Source organism: Lampris incognitus, chromosome 21 (assembly GCF_029633865.1).
Source record: "Lampris incognitus isolate fLamInc1 chromosome 21, fLamInc1.hap2, whole genome shotgun sequence".
NCBI classification, from domain to species: domain Eukaryota; kingdom Metazoa; phylum Chordata; class Actinopteri; order Lampriformes; family Lampridae; genus Lampris; species Lampris incognitus.
In genome coordinates, this window is record NC_079231.1 from 7,757,075 (window position 1) to 7,776,720 (window position 19,646).

Genomic DNA, 19,646 nt, shown 5'->3' on the forward strand with positions numbered 1-19,646 from the left:
ACAGCGTAAACTAGGTTCTCTCTTGTCTGCTGAAAGAGGGCATGGAATTTTGTCTGTTTTTTTCTCATCAGTGCACGATGATTTAAGACTTTGTCGTAATTTATATTGAAAAGTATTTTTTCATTTACGTCGTCACAATTAAGTCATGAAATAAAAGGTCGCCAAGGAAATTTTTTTTTCATAATTTTTCGTTGACAAAATTAACACTGCCACCACCATCTGTCCTTCCACGTTTCTCTCCGTGGCACCATACCTACCCATCACCTGCTCATCACATCTGTTCCCTTCACCAACATATCCACTGAAGTCCGCTCCAATCACCACTCTCTCCTCCTTGGGTACACTCTCCACCACATCATCCAACTCACTCCAGAATTCTTCTTTCTCTTCCATCTCACACCCAACTCGCAGGGCATATGCGCTGATAACATTCAGCAATACACCTTCGATTTCCAGCTTCATACTCATCACTCTGTCTGACACTCTCTTCACCTCCAGCACGCTCTTGACATACTCTTCCTTTGAAATTACCCCTACCCCATTTCTCCTCCCATTTGCACCATGGTAGAAGAGTTGAACCCACCTCTGATTCTCCTGGCCTTACTCCCCTTCCACCTGGTCTCTTGCACACAGTATGCCTACCTTTCTTCTTTCCGTCATATCAGCCAGCTCTCTCCCTTTACCAGTCATAATGCAAACATTCAAAGTTCCGACTCTCACCTCCACACTCCTACCCTTCCTCCTCTCTCGCTGCCTCTGGACATGCCTCCCCCCTCTCCTTCACCCTCGCCCAACAGTAGCGTAGTTTCCCCCGGCACCCTGCTGGTTAACAGTACCGGTGGTGGTTGTTGGTAATCTGGGCCTCGACCGATCCAGTATGGAAATCTTATTTATGATCTGCGTATTTGATTTGGCAAAGGTTTTATGCCAGATGCCCTTCCTGACGCAACCTTCCCCATTTATACGGGCTTGGGACCGGCACTAAGAATGCACTGGCTTGTGCATCCTCAGTGGCTGGGTTTGCTTCTTCAACCAGGTATATGTTGTCATACCTGACTCTACTAAAATAACTACTGGGCACAGTTGTAATATTTGTTTGTTTGTGTTTTATGTTCCATCCATTTTCTTAATTCACCTACCTTTATCACCCTCCTCCGTTTCTCTCTTTTTTTAAATCTCTCTGTTCCCGTTTATTATGTTTTTGATAAAGATACTATTAATAAATATGGAAATAATTTAATAAATATGAATAAAATAAAATAGTTAAATATAAATTAGTAAATATTAATAAATAAATAAATATGAAATAAATTAATTCATATTAATAAATATCTTTAATAAAGATGGGCAGCCCGGTGGTGCAGTGGGTAGCGCTGAATTGAATCGAATTGAATTGAATTGTCACCTCACAGCAAGAAGGTCCTCCTGGGTTTGAGTCCCTGGGTAGTCCAACCTTGGGGGGTCGTCCGGGGTCGTCCTCTGTGTGGAGTTTGCGTGTTCTCTCCGTGTTTGTGTGGGTTTCCTCCAGGTGCCCCGGTTTCCTCTCACAGTCCAAAGACATGTAGGTCAGGTGAATCGGCCATACTAAATTGTCCCTAGGTGTGAATGTGTGCGTGTCTGTGTCGGCCCTGTGACGGCCCGGGGGCCTGTCCAGGGTGTCTCTCCACCTGCCGCCCAATGACTGCTGGGATAGGCTCCAGCATCCCCATGACTCTGAGTAAGGATAAGCGGTTTGGATAATGAATGAATGCATACAGATACTAATGTTAATGGTAAATGAACAATAATGGTGATGATGTTTTTTTGTGTGTGTGTGTGTGTGTGTGTATATATGTATGTGTGTGTGTGCGTGCGTGCGTGCATATGTGTGTGCATGTAAAGGCTGGGGCTCTGGTCCACATTTATAAGGATGGTTCGGTTCTGGTCAGCCACTGCGGGGCAGAGATGGGTCAGGGCATCCACACCAAAATGCAACAGGTGCTGTTTGCTGCAGTTTTACTCAGTTGGTTTTTGTCAGTTGCACTCGTCCTTTTGTCTGATCAGCTTGGCTTTTATGTGATATATTGTGTGATCATAATTACTCAGAACAGTTAGGCGCCTGATGGGATATTTAAAGACTGCATCTTAAATCAAACACAATCCCTTGTAGGTGGCAAGCAAAGAGCTCGGTGTGCCTCTCTCTAAGGTCCACATTTCTGAGACCAGCACCGCCGCTGTGCCCAACGACGGCCCCTCTGCTGCCTCGTTTGGCACTGACGCAAATGGCGAGGCGGTCAAGGTAAAATTTAGTTCTTCACATTACCAGCTGTTCATTGGTTATCACTGGTAATGGGCACACAATGTGATAGGTGGCATTTTGTGTGGGTGGAAATGATGCAAAGCTGTATAATTAAAATGTATTAATCTCATAATTCCATGGTCTTTGTAGAAGTCCCCTTTTGTGTATTTGATCGTGAATCTTGCATTTGATATCATCCATGTGAAATAATGTGTCATGTCGATTGACCAGCTCCAATATTAGACACCGCTGGTAGATTTGTGCATGCTAGCACAGGTTGTACCAGTAGAAGTGAGTCAGTGTTATGTGGTATTGTAAGTTTTCTTTTGCCTTGCTCAGCTAGCCTGCCAGACCCTGTACCGAAGGCTAGAGCCAATCAGACAGCAGAGCCCCAACAGCGCATGGGAGTTATGGGTACGTTTGTGTTTAATTACAATTTGATTTCACAGAGTCTCTGTGTTGACTGACATTGCTGTTCTTCTTGATTCTTGAAAATAAATCTCTGTCCACCTTATTCTTGTATCATTCATTCACCTGTTCTGTGGCCCCAGCTAGTGTTTTCTTGCGTTCCCATTTACACATACAGGCTGTCACATGGAGGTTGTTCCTACCTGGTAATAACATGAATCTTGGGTTATGCAATCACAAGTGGACAGCTCTAAGTACAGGTGTGGATGCGCCCAATGCGTCCTCAATGCGTCTTGAGACCTAGTCACTCAGGCCACATTCAGAGGTGGCCTGGGATGCACATGTGTCCCAGCCTGTGCTGAAGGACCACCTAGTCAACTGACCAAAACCTCCTCTGGGTTTAGTTGAGTAATTTTTTTGTTTTTTGTTTACGTCATCTAATTTCTGACACACATCAGACCCACAACTCCGGAAGAGCACCCGGCGGCTTGCACATTCCCGTTCAACTTCAAGTTCATTTATCCGCTGCAGCGCTGGGCCTGACCCTCTCAAGCCCGCTCTGAGCCTGAACTGGCATGATCAGGTCGAACCTGACAGGGTTCGGGTCGAGAATTATACACTCTAGTATTCATGCATTTACATTTTTCCATGTAACGAGTTTTAAGAATGACTTTCCACTTCTGTTGTGTATTTTGTTGGAAGCAAGGCAGGCTAAGCTAACTGCTAGCCCATGCAGACCGGCAGTTCTGACAGTCATCCTGTCTGGTGTTCGTTCCCTTAGACAGTGATTTTTTTTTTTTTTACATTTTAGTTTGCATATATGTGTTAGTTTAGATACATGCGTTAGTTAGTGTGTGTGTTCTTGAAGTTCTTGTAGTTTATGGATATGTGTTTTTGTCTTTGTGTTGCACTGCTGTGGGCTGGGCTGGGGGAGACGATATTTCAAAGAAAGTGTTCTTGATTCCTGATTTTAAGCCCAAAATGGAAGAAGGCAAACAATCGGAGCGTGACGCTGCTAATTCGCTCACTTAATTTTCCTCATGAGATTATTTGTCTCTATCTGGCATTTGCTGCGTCCATGTCTTTGTAATAATGTGAAACTATTTACCCAAAATAGACGATTTCTTAAATGCAATGTACCAGGTCTGGGGTGTGAAGGCTTTCATACAGGTCTGCACCGTCAGAATAATGACCTTTATTTACACAGCGCTTTTTAAAAACCTGTTGTGCTTCGCAACAAAGTGGGATGGAAACAAAAGAGAAGAAGTGCAGTTATGGGATGATTTAGAAGTTCGCAGAACAACATAATTTGGTAGAATAATTGACAGTAATAACTTCCAGATGTGACATGCGTCATACTAATTGACGGCGCATCAAAATGAGGCTCGAGTGAGCGAGGACGTCTAATTTTGTTGAATGCCTGTTGCTTCCAGGCCTCTTCTCGCGTTTCTGTACCTTTCTGTTTATTCACCTGACTGTGACACAGCAGTGCCACGGGGAGGGTTCGAGATGGAGGTGGACGCGGTTTTAGGTGCTTAACAAAGGCTTTATTTATTAATGACTTTCCCTCGGGTCAGTGCGCAGCTCTCCCACAAGCAACGCCCCTCTTTCAGTGAGCCACGCCCCTTCTCGCCATGAACCGCGCCCCTCCACTTGCAGCCGAGGCTAAGCCACCACCCCAGGGATGTACGTGTTTATTATTTGCATATAGAGCAGGGGTCCCCAATAGGCGGCCCGCGGGCCACGTCCGGCCAGTGACGGGTTGATTTATGGTCCGTGAGAATTTTTGGAGAAATGCCAGGATTTTTTTTTATTTCCCTACCAAAAAAAAAAAAATGTATTTCTTAGTAAAAGTAAGACTCGTAATATATCGAAAAACAGATGAAAAATCTCTGTTTAAATTATAATGCCTATCGACACCAAAACAAACTAACGAACAACGTGCTGCTGGAGGTTGAGTGGCCCGTGGTTTTAAAAGTGGCCCTAAAAGTGGCCCGCTATGAAAAGTAATTGGGGACCCCTGATATAGAGCGAGGAAGTGCGATCCGATCACAAGCGGTCACTGGAGACGCGTGTGGAGACGCCTTCTAGTGCCAGGTGTGAACCGACGTGCTTGGAGCTGCCCGCTTGTGACCAGATCACTTAAGATGCCTGTTAATGCCAGGTGTAAACAGCCTCGTACAGGATATGTAGACACACACAGTGGTGTTTGCTCAGACACACGCACTATTTATCTTGCAGTTTGTGATGTTAATCTATATATGAGCACAACAAAAGCATGTAACGTTGTTTCCCTGTGAATTCAGATTGATGACGCGTATAAACAGAAGATCAGTTTATCAGCTACTGGATACCATAGGTAAGATGTTAATGTCAAAAAAAAAATTTTTTTTTTAATTTTCTCATTTAGTAGACACTTTTATCCACAGCAACTCACAATGAAGTCAGACCGATCAAGTAACTCCTAACTAAACCAAATACTTATTTGAAATGAATTTATTTTATTCAATTCAGTTCGAATTTATTTATAGTGATTTTTTAAAGAAGTTTTAGAAAGTAGCTTTCCGAATACATAAACACTAAGACATTTTTGTAATATGGTTTGTACCATTCGTAGCACAAAGACATTTTTTTGCGTTTTTGAAACGTCTTATTTTCAGTTTATTTTTATTCATTGATGCTTAGGTCTTGATTTTTTTTAATCATTTCATTCTCCTTCCTATTCTAGTGTGTTGTTTCTTTTGACTGTTTTTCTTTTCACCGTTAAACAGCTTCGTAAACTGTTTTTGAACCGGAGCTCAAGGGTACATCGTGGAAAAGCAGAACAAAATCAAAAAAGAGGAGTGCAACAAAAGAGTCTGACAACATGAGGCACCGAGCAAAAGCAATAAAAACAAAACGAATTAAATGACAATATCAAGATAATAGCTATGAAGATAGTAGAGGAGAGGTAAGAAATGGAAATGGATTTTCCGCTGTGGCGACCCCTAACGAGAGCAGCCGAAAGTAATAGTAGAGGTGAGGTAGAAGCTATACTTATTTAGTATTCAGTTGTGATAGTGCTGTAAGTGTGTAGCATTATTTGTTTTAGTCATATTGGTGTCAATAGTGGTAATGTTTTTTTTATTTATTTTTTTCAGAGGTCCTGACAGTTGCATGAAGTGGGACGAGATGGAGGGTCAGCCATATCCCTACTTCACCTATGGAGTTTGCTGCAGCGAGGTGGAGTTGGACTGCCTCACAGGAGACTATATGGTACACAACTTCCTTTTGACTTCCAAAATACTAGCTCTCAATGCTTTTAATCTACTAATGTGCCAGCCAGAGAGGAGGAGTTTATGTGTATGATAAGTCATAATAACTGAGCTGATATGACCTTATATGGGCTGATGACCCATCTATGTGGTGCTTCAAAACAAACATGACAGATGAGATGTGAGCACAACTTGTCCTTGGCCTCATTTGAATTCAGGATATGCCGACATTATGACATATGCTGATTTTTTATTACAAAGTTAACATATCTGTGAACAAAACTTATTAGGCTGATGGGCCAGTAGTATGTGAGATTAGCAGCGGACAGATACAAACACATTGACAGAAAAGAAATGTGTTTTTCCTGCCATTATAAGACTTTTGCACAGCGCCCAAGTCGAATGAATGGGAAATTATATATATAAAAAAGTTTTTAATATGCAGCGTTCAAGCTAAAAAATCTACCCATTAAAATTTTGTTGCCTGTCAGTCTGTGGATATGTAGCCTCCTAGGTATGAATCTGACCAAGTCTAATATGAACTTGCACTTTCCAAAAAAAAAGGTTTGCTATGTGACCATTTTGGTCTAACCCTAACACTGTCTTTATTTTTATAATATAATAAAGCTGGGTAAACCATTTGCACTTGCACTTGCACATGCGCGACTCACATCTACAGTTGTTTAAAAGATGTCTAGAGGTTGTCTAAAAGAGCTTTAAACTAAAATATATAGATTATACTAAAATATTTGCCTAAGGAAGAACAGTGTTGTACTTCACTATTAAGATTACATGTTCTCTGTGGGATCCATCTTAGTGGAAATGCGTATGAGGTGAATTGGAAACTAATTTGTCCATGGGTATGAATGGTGTATGGCCTTGTGATGCACAGTTGACCTGTCCAGGGTGTCACCAAGCCTTGTGCCCCAATGCATGCTGCGGTAGACTCTAGCCCTTCACAGCAGTGAATTGGATTAAGCGGATATACAGAATGAGTGAATGATTAAATTTTAAGACCATCCAGGTGAATTAATATTGTTTTATTGTTTTCAGACGCTGAGGACCGACCTCGTACTCGACATCGGCAGAAGCATTAATCCCTCTGTGGACATCGGCCAGGTGAGATAAGACGACAGCCATGATTTCATCTAAATATTAAGTAAAACTAAAACTAAAAACCCAGCTGCTGTGGATGCACAAGCCAGTGCATTCTTAGTGCTGGTCCCAAGCCCGGGTAAATGGGGAAGGTTGCGTCAGGAAGGGCATACGGCGTAAAATCTTTGCCAAATCAAATATCCTGATCATAAATAAGATTTCCATAGCGGATCAATCGAGGCCCGGGTTATCAACGACCACCACAAAGCAAGAGAGGTGAGATTGAGATGGCTTGGACATGTGTGGAGGAGAGATGCTGGGTATATTGGGGGAAGGATGCTGAATATGGAGCTGCCAGGGAAGAGGAGGCGAGGAAGGCCAAAGAGGAGGTTTATGGATGTGGCGAGGGAGGACATGCAGATGGCTGGTGTGACAGAGGAAGATGCAGAAGACAGGAAGAAATGGAAACGGATGATCCACTGTGGCGACCCCTAATGGGAACAGCCGAAAGTAGTAGTAGTAGTAGTAGTAGTAGTAGTCGTAGATTAAGTAAAACTAAAACAAGCTTTTGAACAAAGCAAGTGCCTTTCCATAAGTTGGATTCCACATAAAATTTGGTTGGATGTGTCGAGGGCATCCAAAAAAATACAGGGGTTTTTCCAATGGAGAATTTTTAAAAATTCTATTTCTACCACTTTTGGTACAAAATCTCTTAGCAACAGGTTAACATTTCCACTTCAAGTATGTGTACATATTTTTTTTGTTTTGGTAATATTTTTGATGTGTTGTCGTTTCCATTCAATTGTCTTTACCCCCCCCTTCTTTCTTTGACCTAATTTATTGTCTTTCTCTCTCTGTTTGTCAGATTGAAGGGGCCTTTATGCTGGGCCTGGGTCTATACACCACTGAGAAGCTGAACTTTTCCAAAGGGAAACTCTACTCCTGGGGTCCTTCCCAGTATCATATTCCTGCTGTGTGTGACATGCCGCTGCAGTTCAACGTCTATCTGCTCCCAAACTCTACCAACCCTCATGCTATCTACTCCTCAAAGGTCAGAGGTCAATTGTTGAACCTCTGTTAATACGGAGACATATACACCCTTCTCTTATCATGGCTAATCAGCTGAAGGAGTTGTTGGAGTTGATATCGGTGAATAATTGATGAGGATAATTAGAATAGGTATTTAAAATAACTATCAAATATTGAAATATGATTGAAAATAGATTTTTCAATTTCAGTGTTAACATTCAAATAAGAATCTTTAAGGCACGCAAAGGCCCGGTCCAGTTAAAGTTCCTGTTGTGTCACTTCACATAGGGTGGGAATACTGACATAACCAAATATCACAATATTTTCAACCTCAATATCAATAATGTGACAATATTTGGGGATGATTATTGGTGTATAAGATATTTACACTCAAACAAATGTTGGGAATTGATCATTAGTAATGTGTATATGACGGTCAAGCAGATAAAGATGTTCGTTATTCATTTCACTCAGCTGAAACAAGTTGAATAAGTTCAGAAAATTATATCACTTTACTGTAATGCAGCCTTTAAGACCAGGAAATTACAACATTAATTTATTTCATTGTATTAGGTGAAATAAATTAGGTCTATAGGGCTTATACACCTCCAGAGTCAGGCAACAGGCAGGCAACATCACTGCAGACCCATCACACCCTGGTCACAACCTGTTCCAACTCCTCCCCTCTGGTAGGCGCTGCAGAGCACTGTACCCCAAAACAAGCAGATATAAAAATAGTTTCTTCCCGTGGGCTGTCATACAAATGAATGCTTAACACTGTCAAATAAATCTAACCATTTTGTATACACTGTGCTGTACATTGTATGTATACTGGTATGCTCTGTCATGCCCATCTACCTCAGGCATGTATGTAAGTAACCTGTTAACATCTATTCAGCATCTCTAATATATTCTGTGCACCACTGCATCATATCACCTCTTATTTTGCCTGTATATAGTCAATCCTTGTGTATATATCTGAAGATTGTTGTGTTGCAGTGTTGTTATTCTAGGTTAACTGCACTAAGACAGCCACGAAACTGGAGTCAAATTCCATGTATATGCAGACTTACATGGCCAAGAAACACGATTCTGATTCTGATTGTGATTTTAATGATATTACCACAACCAAAATCCACCATATCTAGCATCATATCACGATATCCGTATCATGTCGACGTATTACCTAGCTCTGACTGCAGCCACATGATCACGTCTCTTATATTCAAACCATGTTCTCCGGCTGGTTCCGCAGGGTGTCGGAGAACCCAGCCTGTTTCTGGGCAGCTCGGTGTTCTTCGCCATCAAAGACGCGGTGGCGGCGGCCCGGGTCGATTCCAGTTTGTTCGAACCATTCCGACTGGACAGCCCCTCCACCCCGGAAAACTCGTGTGTGGCCTGTGCGACGTCCTTCACCCAAAAGGTAAGAGGCCTCAAGGCCACCACGTCAGCAAACAGGCCAGCATTTGCAACCCGTTTTCCCCTGTTAACTCTCACGCCATCCACACTGTCATCAAATTTAACAATGATGGTAATGAACTATGTTTTTAGAACCTTTATAGACATGATTCAAAACAGAAAAATTAAAACAATCAAAAAAAAGTCTAAATGTACTTTAGACGCAACGATAAAATAAATAATCAAAAACAATTTAAGAGCAAATAAGATAATAGGTCAAACATTGCAGGAAAAATATACATGTAAAAATAATAAAATGAAAAATATAATTTAATAAAAGGCAACACGGTGGCGCAGTGGTTAGTGTGGTCGCCTCACAGCAAGAAGGTCTTGGGTTTGAGCCCCGGGGTTGTCCAACCTTGGGAGTAATCCCGGGTCGTCCTCTGTGTGGAGTTTGCATGTTCTCCCCGTGTCTGCATGGGTTTCCTCTGGGGGCTGCGGTTTCCTCCCACAGTCCAGACATGTAGGTCAGGTGAATTGGCCATACTAAATTGTCCCTAGGTGTGTGTTTGTGTGTGTGTGTGTGTGTGTGTGTGTGGGCCCTGTGATGGTCTGGCGGTCTGTCCAGTGTGTCTCCCCGCCTGCCGCCTAATGACTGCTGAAATAGGCCCCAGCATCCCCGCGACCCTGAGAACAGGATAAGCGGTTCAGATTATGGATGGATGGATAGATAATTTCATAAATGGTGGTGAAAATCAGAGGTATTTTTTTCTCATTTGCACAGTTGGTGCTTCTAGTGGTTTTCATTTTTTCATTCATCATTGTATTTTTTATGGCCATTTATTCTACAAGACTATACAAGTCCTGTTTAAAACATAACATTTTAAAGATGGACTTGATAATGAATGTATGGTCTGAGATGTAATGTATGCCAACTCATGGGTATCAAAGAAAGGTGAAACAGTTCATCTGGACACAGCGTTTATTGAGAGAAACATTGCTTCACTCATCTAAGTGACCTCTTCGGTCTCAACTGACTGCAGGTATCCCCACCCTTTCTCTCAATAAATGCTGTGTCCAGATGAACAGATTCAACTTTCTTTGATTTTCTTACCTGGATTTTTGAGCATTCATCAAGACAATTCATGGGTGTTTTTCAAAGTGCAAATTAGATTAAGAAGTTAGACATAATTAAAATAAATATACAAAATGCATGTTTTCTAAAAAATTTTATTGAACATTTTTAGAAAACAATCTCTTCTAAAAATGAATCCTGAACTGGCCGACAGGCCCAATAAAAAACAGTTTTTAGTGTTTTGAGAAACACTAAAAAACTGTTTTGTTTTGTTTCCTGCTCGAGCAGGAAACAAAAGCTAAGCTTCCTGAACTGAACAAATGTAACAATTAAGGCCAAACGTCAGTGAGTACAAGTTAACCAATTCTTTTTTTTTCCAGGTTCCAGTAAACAATGATGTTTCACGTAATGAGTTTTGAAGATATAAGTCATATGTATTTTGATTTTGGAAACTATAATTTCTGTTAAATCATACCTGCACCAACTGTCAGCTGAAAGAAACTAAGTGAATTCAAAATTAAGCTTTTTGGGAAATTGCCATTTACAAATGATTATAAACAATTTCTATGTAATGATCTTTATACTGTGACTTCAAAATGTAACTGAAATATTTGATTTTTTTTCTAAAATACAATGTGATCTTTGCTTTGACTTATTTTTCACAACATTGCTTTGATGAGCAAAATGCCAATCTCTTCATTTTACGCTCCAAATATATATCATGCAAAATAAAAATTGTCAAATGAAATCAGTTGTACATCATGCTGAAGTTTATCATAGCCTCGGAACATTGATATGGTATTCATTGACGCTGAATCATTGCTTCATTTTGAAATAAAAATTTAAATCATTTTAAATCGTGTTGTCAAAATGATTCTCCTCAAAACAGCTGGCAATGGTTATTGAACATCCCACACCCAAAGTTTTGGAATGAAAATGTGTTTTGTTTTTCGTTTTTTTGCACAAGTGTTGAAAAGGTGTTTAAAATGATTTAAAGAGGTTTTGTCAGTCATCATCAGATTATATGTTATATTTTTCCTCGCTTCTAGCTACGGTGTCCTCCCATTTTTCTTTTTCCATGTCTACTTTATTTTCTATTTTAAATAACGTTGTCGGGTCAAGGTCTGGGTTTGTTTCTGTTTTCTTCAACTCATTTTCCATTCTTGTTCTTAAATTTTCTGTTCTTTTCTTTTTGAGAAATTCCTCTGCTTTGCATATCAGAATCAACTTCAACGTCATCTCTAGATTTAAGGAACTTAACAAGAGTTGTCGCTGAACATTCAGGGTGGATAGCGGAGAAATGTGTGCAACAAGATCTGTTATGGTGCAGAAATCCTGCTTGACAAAATATTGTTAGATCATATCAGTTACCCAGAAAGGCATTTTGTTCCCAAACCCATTCAGTGCAGACACTGATGGAAATGGGAACACAGCTCACATGTGTGTTGACATGATTCGGGGACATGTGGTATAAGTGGAGATGAGCTGTGCAGCGGTAGAACTGTGGAAAAGAACCCAAGTGTATGTAATGTGTGTGTGTGTGTGTGTGTGTGTGTGTGTGTGTGTGTGTGTGTGTGTGTGTGTGTGTGTGTGTGTGTGTGTGTCAGGGTCATGAGGCAGGACAAGCAGACTGTCGAAAGAGAAAGAGATGGAAATCAAGAGGATCAAATTTAAATTCCAAAGTTGTGAATGTGATACCCTCTCCTCTTTATTGTAAAATATTACTTTTATATATTTGTTGTTTTAACTGTGAAACAAGCGTGTCCATTTTAGTCTCGTTCTCAATTCGTAATCTGTCATTGATAACGCTCCTAATATGATCGCTCCTGTTAAAATAGCAAAACACTTGTTTGCACGTTAGACTTGCTTTCATGATAGACTGACTTTAGGGCCACTTCCCCTCACAATTCATACTCTGTTATCGAGCGCAGAGCTGCGTTACACCGCGCATGCTCAGTCAGGTGACAACATGTGGCCAGTGTGACAAGTGGATCCACACAGTAAAATCTGCATGAAATATGCTGTAAATTCTTCAGCAGCCAGTAGGGGTCACAATTCTTTGGGAGAGGACTCAGCTTGTCGCAATACCTGAACCCGCAAAGTCGGCGCCAAAACTGATGTTTGGCAATTAGGTTAATAATGTGCCTCACCTGGTGATTGCTAATGAGGAACAATGGCAAAGAATCGATATAACAATACAGCCTTGTGATGCAACTTGCAGGTACTACATTTCAATTTAACCTTGGGTTTTAATAACAGTCCTAAATGAGTAGAGCTGTTTTCAAACTTGTACGGTATTGTACAATACAATAGCCAAAAATGTGAAATGCAAAGTAAGGATGAACAAAAACTCCATGCATTGGCTAAAAAAGGCAGGAATACCAGTTATCAACACCATGAATAAATAAGTAGCACCACAGCCACCAGTCTTGACATTCATTACATTAGACTTGCTTCTTGATCAATAATACACGATATAAACACAGCTTATAGTTTCTCAGTTCCGCTCAACCAACTCGTTCGCGGTTCTCGCTCCCGGGGCTGTACTACACAGCGCATGCTCAGTCAGATGACACACATGGCCAATCTGACAAGAGGATCCACACAGTAAAATTTGCATGAAATATGTTTAAACTCTTCAGCAGCCGCTAGGCGTTACAACTCTTTAGGAGAGGAATCAGCTTGTCGCCATGCCTGAACCCGCAAAATCGGCGCCCAAGAAGGGCTCCAAGAAAGCCGTGACCAAGGCAGCAGGCAAGGGAGGGAAGAAACGCCGAAAGGCCAGGAAGGAGAGCTACGCCATCTACGTGTACAAGGTCCTGAAGCAGGTCCACCCAGACACCGGCATTTCTTCCAAGGCCATGGGCATCATGAACTCCTTCGTTAACGACATCTTTGAGCGCATCGCCGGCGAGGCTTCTCGTCTGGCGCATTACAACAAGCGCTCCACCATCACCTCAAGGGAGATCCAGACCGCCGTCCGCCTGCTGCTCCCCGGGGAGCTGGCCAAGCACGCCGTGTCTGAGGGCACCAAGGCCGTCACCAAGTACACCAGCTCCAAGTAAAGCTGTCTCCTCCGACCCAACCGCCAACCCAACGGCTCTTTTAAGAGCCACACACAGCCTCATCAAGGAGCTGTTCCGTCATTAGTGGTACTTTAGGATCCGTGCAGCGGCCTGTAACATATATTCTGGTCACTTCATTCATTCCTCCCATGTAAACCTCCATCAACATCTGTCCCTCAATTTCACCAGTCAGGATTGTTATAAGACCAGTTTTCTGATTTTGTTTTTTTTGTCACATTGAGTGTTTTTCTTAAATCTAAACGCTCGACTTCTATTACTCCTTGCTGGGCTTAGGGAACATGTGTGCTTCGGGGTAGGCCTATCTGATTTTTTTTAATTTGCATTCAATGACCGTTATTGGGAAGATATCAGTCACATAAACACGCCTATCAGCACATAATTTAAATATTGATATAATCTACTATACCATATAATCTATAATATTAATTTATCAATAATATAATCTATACATATATTATCAGATGTTTGAAATTTCATTTAATTTGCTTCTGTTCAGACTCGGGTTGTGAGACAGACGTGAAGGAGGGCTTTCGTTTAAATGTTTAGCGGTTTTTTCAAAGCGTTCTTCCTCCAATAAGGATCTGCCAAAGTGCGCATGCCCCTGGTTGAGACCAATCAGCGTGTGACTGGACTCCCGCTCTGGCTATAAAATACGGGGTTACAAGCGCCGGAGTAAATCTTCGATTAAGTACGATCGAGTGCGTTTAATCCACGATGGCAAGAACGAAGCAGACGGCGCGTAAATCCACCGGCGGCAAAGCCCCCAGGAAGCAGCTGGCGACCAAGGCCGCCCGGAAAAGCGCCCCGGCCACCGGCGGCGTGAAGAAGCCTCACCGCTATAGACCCGGCACCGTGGCTCTCCGAGAAATCCGCCGCTACCAGAAGTCCACCGAGCTGCTGATCCGTAAACTGCCCTTCCAGCGGCTGGTGAGGGAGATAGCCCAGGACTTTAAAACCGACCTGCGCTTCCAGAGCTCCGCTGTCATGGCTCTTCAGGAGGCCAGCGAGGCGTACTTGGTCGGTCTGTTCGAGGACACCAACCTGTGCGCCATCCACGCCAAGAGGGTCACCATCATGCCCAAGGACATCCAGCTGGCCCGCCGCATCCGCGGAGAGCGCGCTTAAGTGCGTTGGCCAGACTACCCACAACGGCTCTTTTAAGAGCCACAAACGTGCCAGTGAAGAGGTTTTCCCTCCACTTTATTCTATTTATCAGTTGAGAGGTTAGAGGTATGGGTGCATAACGAGTAACTACACTTGTCTTCACCTAAGTCTTGCTAAGGGCAAAGAACGTCACACTGACCTGCCTTTTTTTTAGCAGAGAACTGATCGATCAGTTTGACTGCCTTTTTTTTTAACAGTAAAGCAATGACACCGCCTTGCTTTATTCGGTTAGAGACGGAGTAAAGCAAGAATGTTCTCATCACTTTGCAGACCTAGTGTATAAATGAAATGTGTACGAAAATACAGAACAAATTATGTCCTATATTAAGTCCCGTTAACCAAAAGCCCAGCGGAAGTGGACACTATAAAAAAGGTCTCACTAATAAGTGGCTCTTTCAGAAAAGCTAAGCAAGGTGAAGAAGAGGTCGAGCCAGCTACCAGTAAGGATAGCCTGGAAGAGGCTACCGCCGGTTGCAGCTGAGTTTTTTTTTTTTACGATTTAAGCTTTATTGCCATTTTTCAATTTTAACAAACAAAACATTCAACACTGAACAGTTCCGAAAAACAATAAAACCGAAATAAGTAATGATAATAACAGATATAAGAGGAAAAAGAAAAATGACAAAAGGAGAAACAATTTGGACAAAAAAATACAAGAAACATACCAAAGGCTCTTATAATAATACATAATAATATAATACAAGATATTTTTGAGGACTTGATCACGGAGTTTGCACAGAAAAACTCCAGAAAGAAAAACGTCTAAAGGTGATATCCATTTTGATTATGCCCTGTGCATTGAGCAGTATCTGTTGTGATTGTGTGTTGCTGTATAGTTTGTGGATGAGTTTATTTGATATGCTGTTTGCATAACGTGTATTGTATTACTGTGGTGTGATGCTGTTATGTTGTGTTGGAGTTGGTCTGTCAAGTTCACTACATGTTAGCTTTTGCAGTTCAGTGTGAAGTTACTTAGCTCACTTAGTGAGCCTTATTTTGAAACTTACATTCAGCTATGCTGTGTGCTTACCTTAGGGTGGCGTTGTTGTAAACCTTTTCCTAGTCAGTCGCATTATTATGTTTCTGTAATAACTAGTGTGCTGTCAGCCTGGGTGGTTTTCAGTAAACACAAATATTGTCATAGTCTTTAGTCATACACTGGTTTGGGATGATTTAATCCATTGTTTCCTTGTCTTGTGATTTGTGAGTGAAGTGGCAGTACTTGTTCTACGGAACTGTATAGGGATACCTGCTCAGCTGGACTGGTTATCAAGCCTTGGACCAATAGGTGTGTGATTATGGTCTGGTGGATTTGACACGCCAGCTTGACTGGATATCAACATAATTAAAGTGGGGTGTGTGTGTATGTGTGTGTGTGTGGGGGGGGGCTATGCGCTTGATCGCCCAATTGCCCCTGGGGGTATTAATCCAGCCTTGACTAACAGAGAGGGCCACCGGAGCATCGCGTTGCGAATGCAAAACCCTTTCTACGATCCCCAGAAAACTGTTTCTTAATGCATTATTAAACTGCCGTCTCTGTGGAAAGTTGGTCATCAATGCTCACTTGAGCATTGCCTGTTGACCGCTTTATGAAGATGCTCTGGTTTGTAGACTACATTTATTTAGTCTACAAATTTATGTTTGACTAAATAATAAAAGTTTACAGCCACTTTTCCATCTTGCACAGCTGAGCCACACCATGCCACAGATCACCGCCAGCAGGAGTGTGTTTGACCACATGAGCAAAACTCTATTTTAAAACTAAACGCTCAGCAAATCACCACAACTTTTATTAGTGTGGCTTTGTCAAACAGCTCAGTCGACTGCTGAACGGCTAATGATTAAAAGTGGACGCCTTCAGGATGTTCTAGGAGACAAATCTTAGGACACGTTGCAGTTGCTGGCAGTGTATGGAGGATCTTTCAACTGTCTCGAAACAGAACAGAAACGTCTGCTCCGCTCAAACAGAGCTGATTATAAAGTGCCAAGGGTCTCCTACATGACTCATATTGATTTTAAGTGATATTTTGACTTGAGGAGGTGATTTTCGGTGTTTTGTCGGAGAGAGAAAACACAAGTGTGGCAGCTCTTCGGCTGCAGACGTGTCAGACTGGGGAGGTTGAGTCTCTCTGGTTCTCACAGTACGGATATGACCCAACCCACCGCGCCTGTTTGTTCATCAGTCTGCTGTCAGACAGTTGTCAGTTTGCGCCTCCGAACAGACGAAGAAGACTAAATGGCAGAAGTCGCTCCCGCTCCAGCCGCCGCTCCGGCGAAAGTGGCCAAGAAGAAAGCCCCCCGACCCAAGAAGAGTGGCCCCAGCGTCGGGGAGCTCATCGTAAAAGCCGTGTCGGCCTCCAAGGAGAGGAGCGGCGTGTCTTTGGCCGCGCTTAAGAAGACTTTGGTCGCCGGCGGCTACGACGTGGAGAAGAACAAGGCCCGCGTCAAAGTGGCCGTCAAGACCCTGGTGACGAAGGGCGCCTTGGTCCAGGTCAAAGGTACCGGCGCCTCCGGCTCCTTCAAGATAAACAAGAAGGCTGAAGTGGCCAAGAAGCCCGCCAAGAAGGCAGCTAAAGCCAAGAAACCCGCAGCCGCCAAGAAGACAGCTAAAGCCAAGAAACCCGCAGCCGCCAAGAAGGCAGCGGCTAAGAAGCCCGCAGCCAAGAAGTCCCCGAAGAAGGCCAAGAAGCCTGCGGCAGCCAAGAAGCCCAAGAGCCCCAAGAAGGCCGCCAAGAGCCCGAAGAAGGCGGTGAAAAAGCCCGCTGCCCCCAAGAAGACCGCGGCTAAGAAGGTTGCTAAACCCAAGACGGCCAAGCCGAGGAGAGCTGCCGCAAAGAAGTAAACATTCAATCTCCTACACAACCCCCCCCCCCACACAAAGGCTCTTTTAAGAGCCAACCACGACTTCATGAAAGAGCGTCTCTCCAGAAGCACTTCGCTTTTTGTCGAAGGGTACCATCTTCTCAGTCCCTAGACCTCAGTACTCTCACTTGTATGACGGAGGAGCGCTTCAATGCGTATCAGCCTTTCTCAAAATATACTTTCTTGATTGGTTCCTAAATATAAGACAGCTACGCGTTGTGTTTGATTTTAAAATCCACTTGTATCACAGGGACAGCGTTCCACCCATCCATCCATCCATATCAACTTAACTTGTAAACAATACTTTCAAATTCATTTCATTGCCTTGATTTATACTTACTCTTGACGTTTTACTGAATAATATCAGTTCCTTAGTGGGTATTTCATCTCCCACAGAGATGTGCCCGATTAGTCTAAAACAGCTTTGGTAGAAATTGGTCATTTGTATAACTACAGGGTGTTACATCATAGTTATACATTAACATAGTGTTGGTAGTGTTTCACTATTGGTGAAGCGACTGCAGCAAACATGAACACATCTGCAAATGTGGGTGTCCGTTTTTATTGAAAACACCCACATTTCGATGAAAGTGGAAGAAATGGGAATCACTCCTGTTGAAATATCACAACACGTGTTGGTTGCATATGTTAGACTTGCTTCTTGATCAATAATACACGATATAAACACAGCTTATAGTTTCTCAGTTCTGCTCAACCAACTCGTTCGCGGTTCTCCCTCCCGGGGCTGTACTGCACAGTCAGCTCAGTCAGATGACACACATGGCCAATCTGACAAGAGGATCCACACAGTAAAATTTGCATGAAATATGTTTAAATTCTTCAGCAGCCGCTAGACGTCACAATTCTTTAGGAGAGGACTCAGCTTGTCGCCATGCCTGAACCCGCAAAGTCGGCGCCCAAGAAGGGCTCCAAGAAAGCCGTGACCAAGGCAGCAGGCAAGGGAGGGAAGAAACGCCGAAAGGCCAGGAAGGAGAGCTACGCCATCTACGTGTACAAGGTCCTGAAGCAGGTCCACCCAGACACCGGCATTTCTTCCAAGGCCATGGGCATCATGAACTCCTTCGTTAACGACATTTTCGAGCGCATCGCCGGCGAGGCTTCTCGCCTGGCGCATTACAACAAGCGCTCCACCATCACCTCGAGGGAGATCCAGACCGCCGTCCGCCTGCTGCTCCCCGGGGAGCTGGCCAAGCACGCCGTGTCTGAGGGCACCAAGGCCGTCACCAAGTACACCAGCTCCAAATAAGCTGTCTCCTCTGACCCAACCCAACGGCTCTTTTAAGAGCCAAACACAATTTCATCAAGGAGCTGTCCCCTTATTGTTACTAATCTACAGTGACTTCCAGGATAAAACTCAACTGGTGGCTAATTCACTACGAGCCAATATGGTCTTGTCAACTGCCTCTCCATGCGTCAGTCAGCGCTCCCAATGATAGAATAATCTCTTCACTTGGGTTCGGCCTTCAGAGATGATGGAATATGAGATTTCGTCGCACGTTTAACAATATGGCTCACTAATGTACATGTAGTTTACGTTACCTTTTTAAACATTTTGTATCGCCGTCTAGTGTTATTATGACAGAGCTGAACTAATTTAGGATTAAGTTTGAAAAAAGCGTGACGATCGTTACGTACTGTAATTCTAGATTCGATGAGTATTAGGCGCAGCCCTCGAAGGCTGTGGCTAGACTTTAGTGTCACAATGGCATCCGTCTTTCCACTGTAAATTGACCTCATGTACTTTGGTCCTGTTTGAGATCCGTCATACAGGACTAATGCTGGTTTTTGCAACTTCCAGTATTTTAATGAAATCCATATTTAATGAACAAAAAATCATCTAAACGTGCAGGATGGACGGTACCGCCTTTAGAATCAACTTTTTGTTTTGAATTTTACTTGATTTAAGACGATAAACCGTAAGCCAACTTGACACAGGCTTGAAAAGACAATAATAGTGATTATATTGAATATCAAGA

General features: G+C 42.8%; 5 protein-coding genes across 5 annotated transcripts in view; all 5 read left to right on the plus strand.

Annotated features, from left to right (window-relative positions):
- LOC130131800 (aldehyde oxidase 3-like) overlaps window positions 1-10,956 on the plus strand; it is a 47,807-nt gene extending 36,851 nt beyond the window's left edge. The window contains exons 27-35 of the mRNA XM_056301575.1: window positions 1,882-1,977; window positions 2,150-2,278; window positions 2,618-2,692; window positions 4,993-5,045; window positions 5,827-5,941; window positions 6,994-7,059; window positions 7,901-8,086; window positions 9,320-9,487; window positions 10,918-10,956. Of these exons, the coding sequence (XP_056157550.1) occupies window positions 1,882-1,977; window positions 2,150-2,278; window positions 2,618-2,692; window positions 4,993-5,045; window positions 5,827-5,941; window positions 6,994-7,059; window positions 7,901-8,086; window positions 9,320-9,487; window positions 10,918-10,956 (927 nt within the window). The remainder of the gene's footprint in view (window positions 1-1,881; window positions 1,978-2,149; window positions 2,279-2,617; window positions 2,693-4,992; window positions 5,046-5,826; window positions 5,942-6,993; window positions 7,060-7,900; window positions 8,087-9,319; window positions 9,488-10,917) is intronic.
- A 2,258-nt stretch (window positions 10,957-13,214) lies between these two features.
- On the plus strand, window positions 13,215-13,708 carry LOC130131629 (histone H2B). The gene has a single exon (XM_056301395.1). It carries the CDS (start codon window positions 13,228-13,230, stop codon window positions 13,600-13,602), a length of 375 nt encoding a protein of 124 aa, XP_056157370.1. The 5' UTR covers window positions 13,215-13,227; the 3' UTR covers window positions 13,603-13,708.
- A 547-nt stretch (window positions 13,709-14,255) lies between these two features.
- Window positions 14,256-14,822, plus strand: LOC130131627 (histone H3). The gene has a single exon (XM_056301393.1). It carries the CDS (start codon window positions 14,338-14,340, stop codon window positions 14,746-14,748), a length of 411 nt encoding a protein of 136 aa, XP_056157368.1. The 5' UTR covers window positions 14,256-14,337; the 3' UTR covers window positions 14,749-14,822.
- A 2,007-nt stretch (window positions 14,823-16,829) lies between these two features.
- Window positions 16,830-17,688, plus strand: LOC130131625 (histone H1-like). Its single transcript, XM_056301391.1, has one exon. It carries the CDS (start codon window positions 17,024-17,026, stop codon window positions 17,627-17,629), a length of 606 nt encoding a protein of 201 aa, XP_056157366.1. The 5' UTR covers window positions 16,830-17,023; the 3' UTR covers window positions 17,630-17,688.
- Window positions 17,689-18,528: 840 nt separating this feature from the next.
- On the plus strand, window positions 18,529-18,965 carry LOC130131630 (histone H2B). The gene has a single exon (XM_056301396.1). It carries the CDS (start codon window positions 18,542-18,544, stop codon window positions 18,914-18,916), a length of 375 nt encoding a protein of 124 aa, XP_056157371.1. The 5' UTR covers window positions 18,529-18,541; the 3' UTR covers window positions 18,917-18,965.
- Window positions 18,966-19,646: the final 681 nt, after the last annotated feature.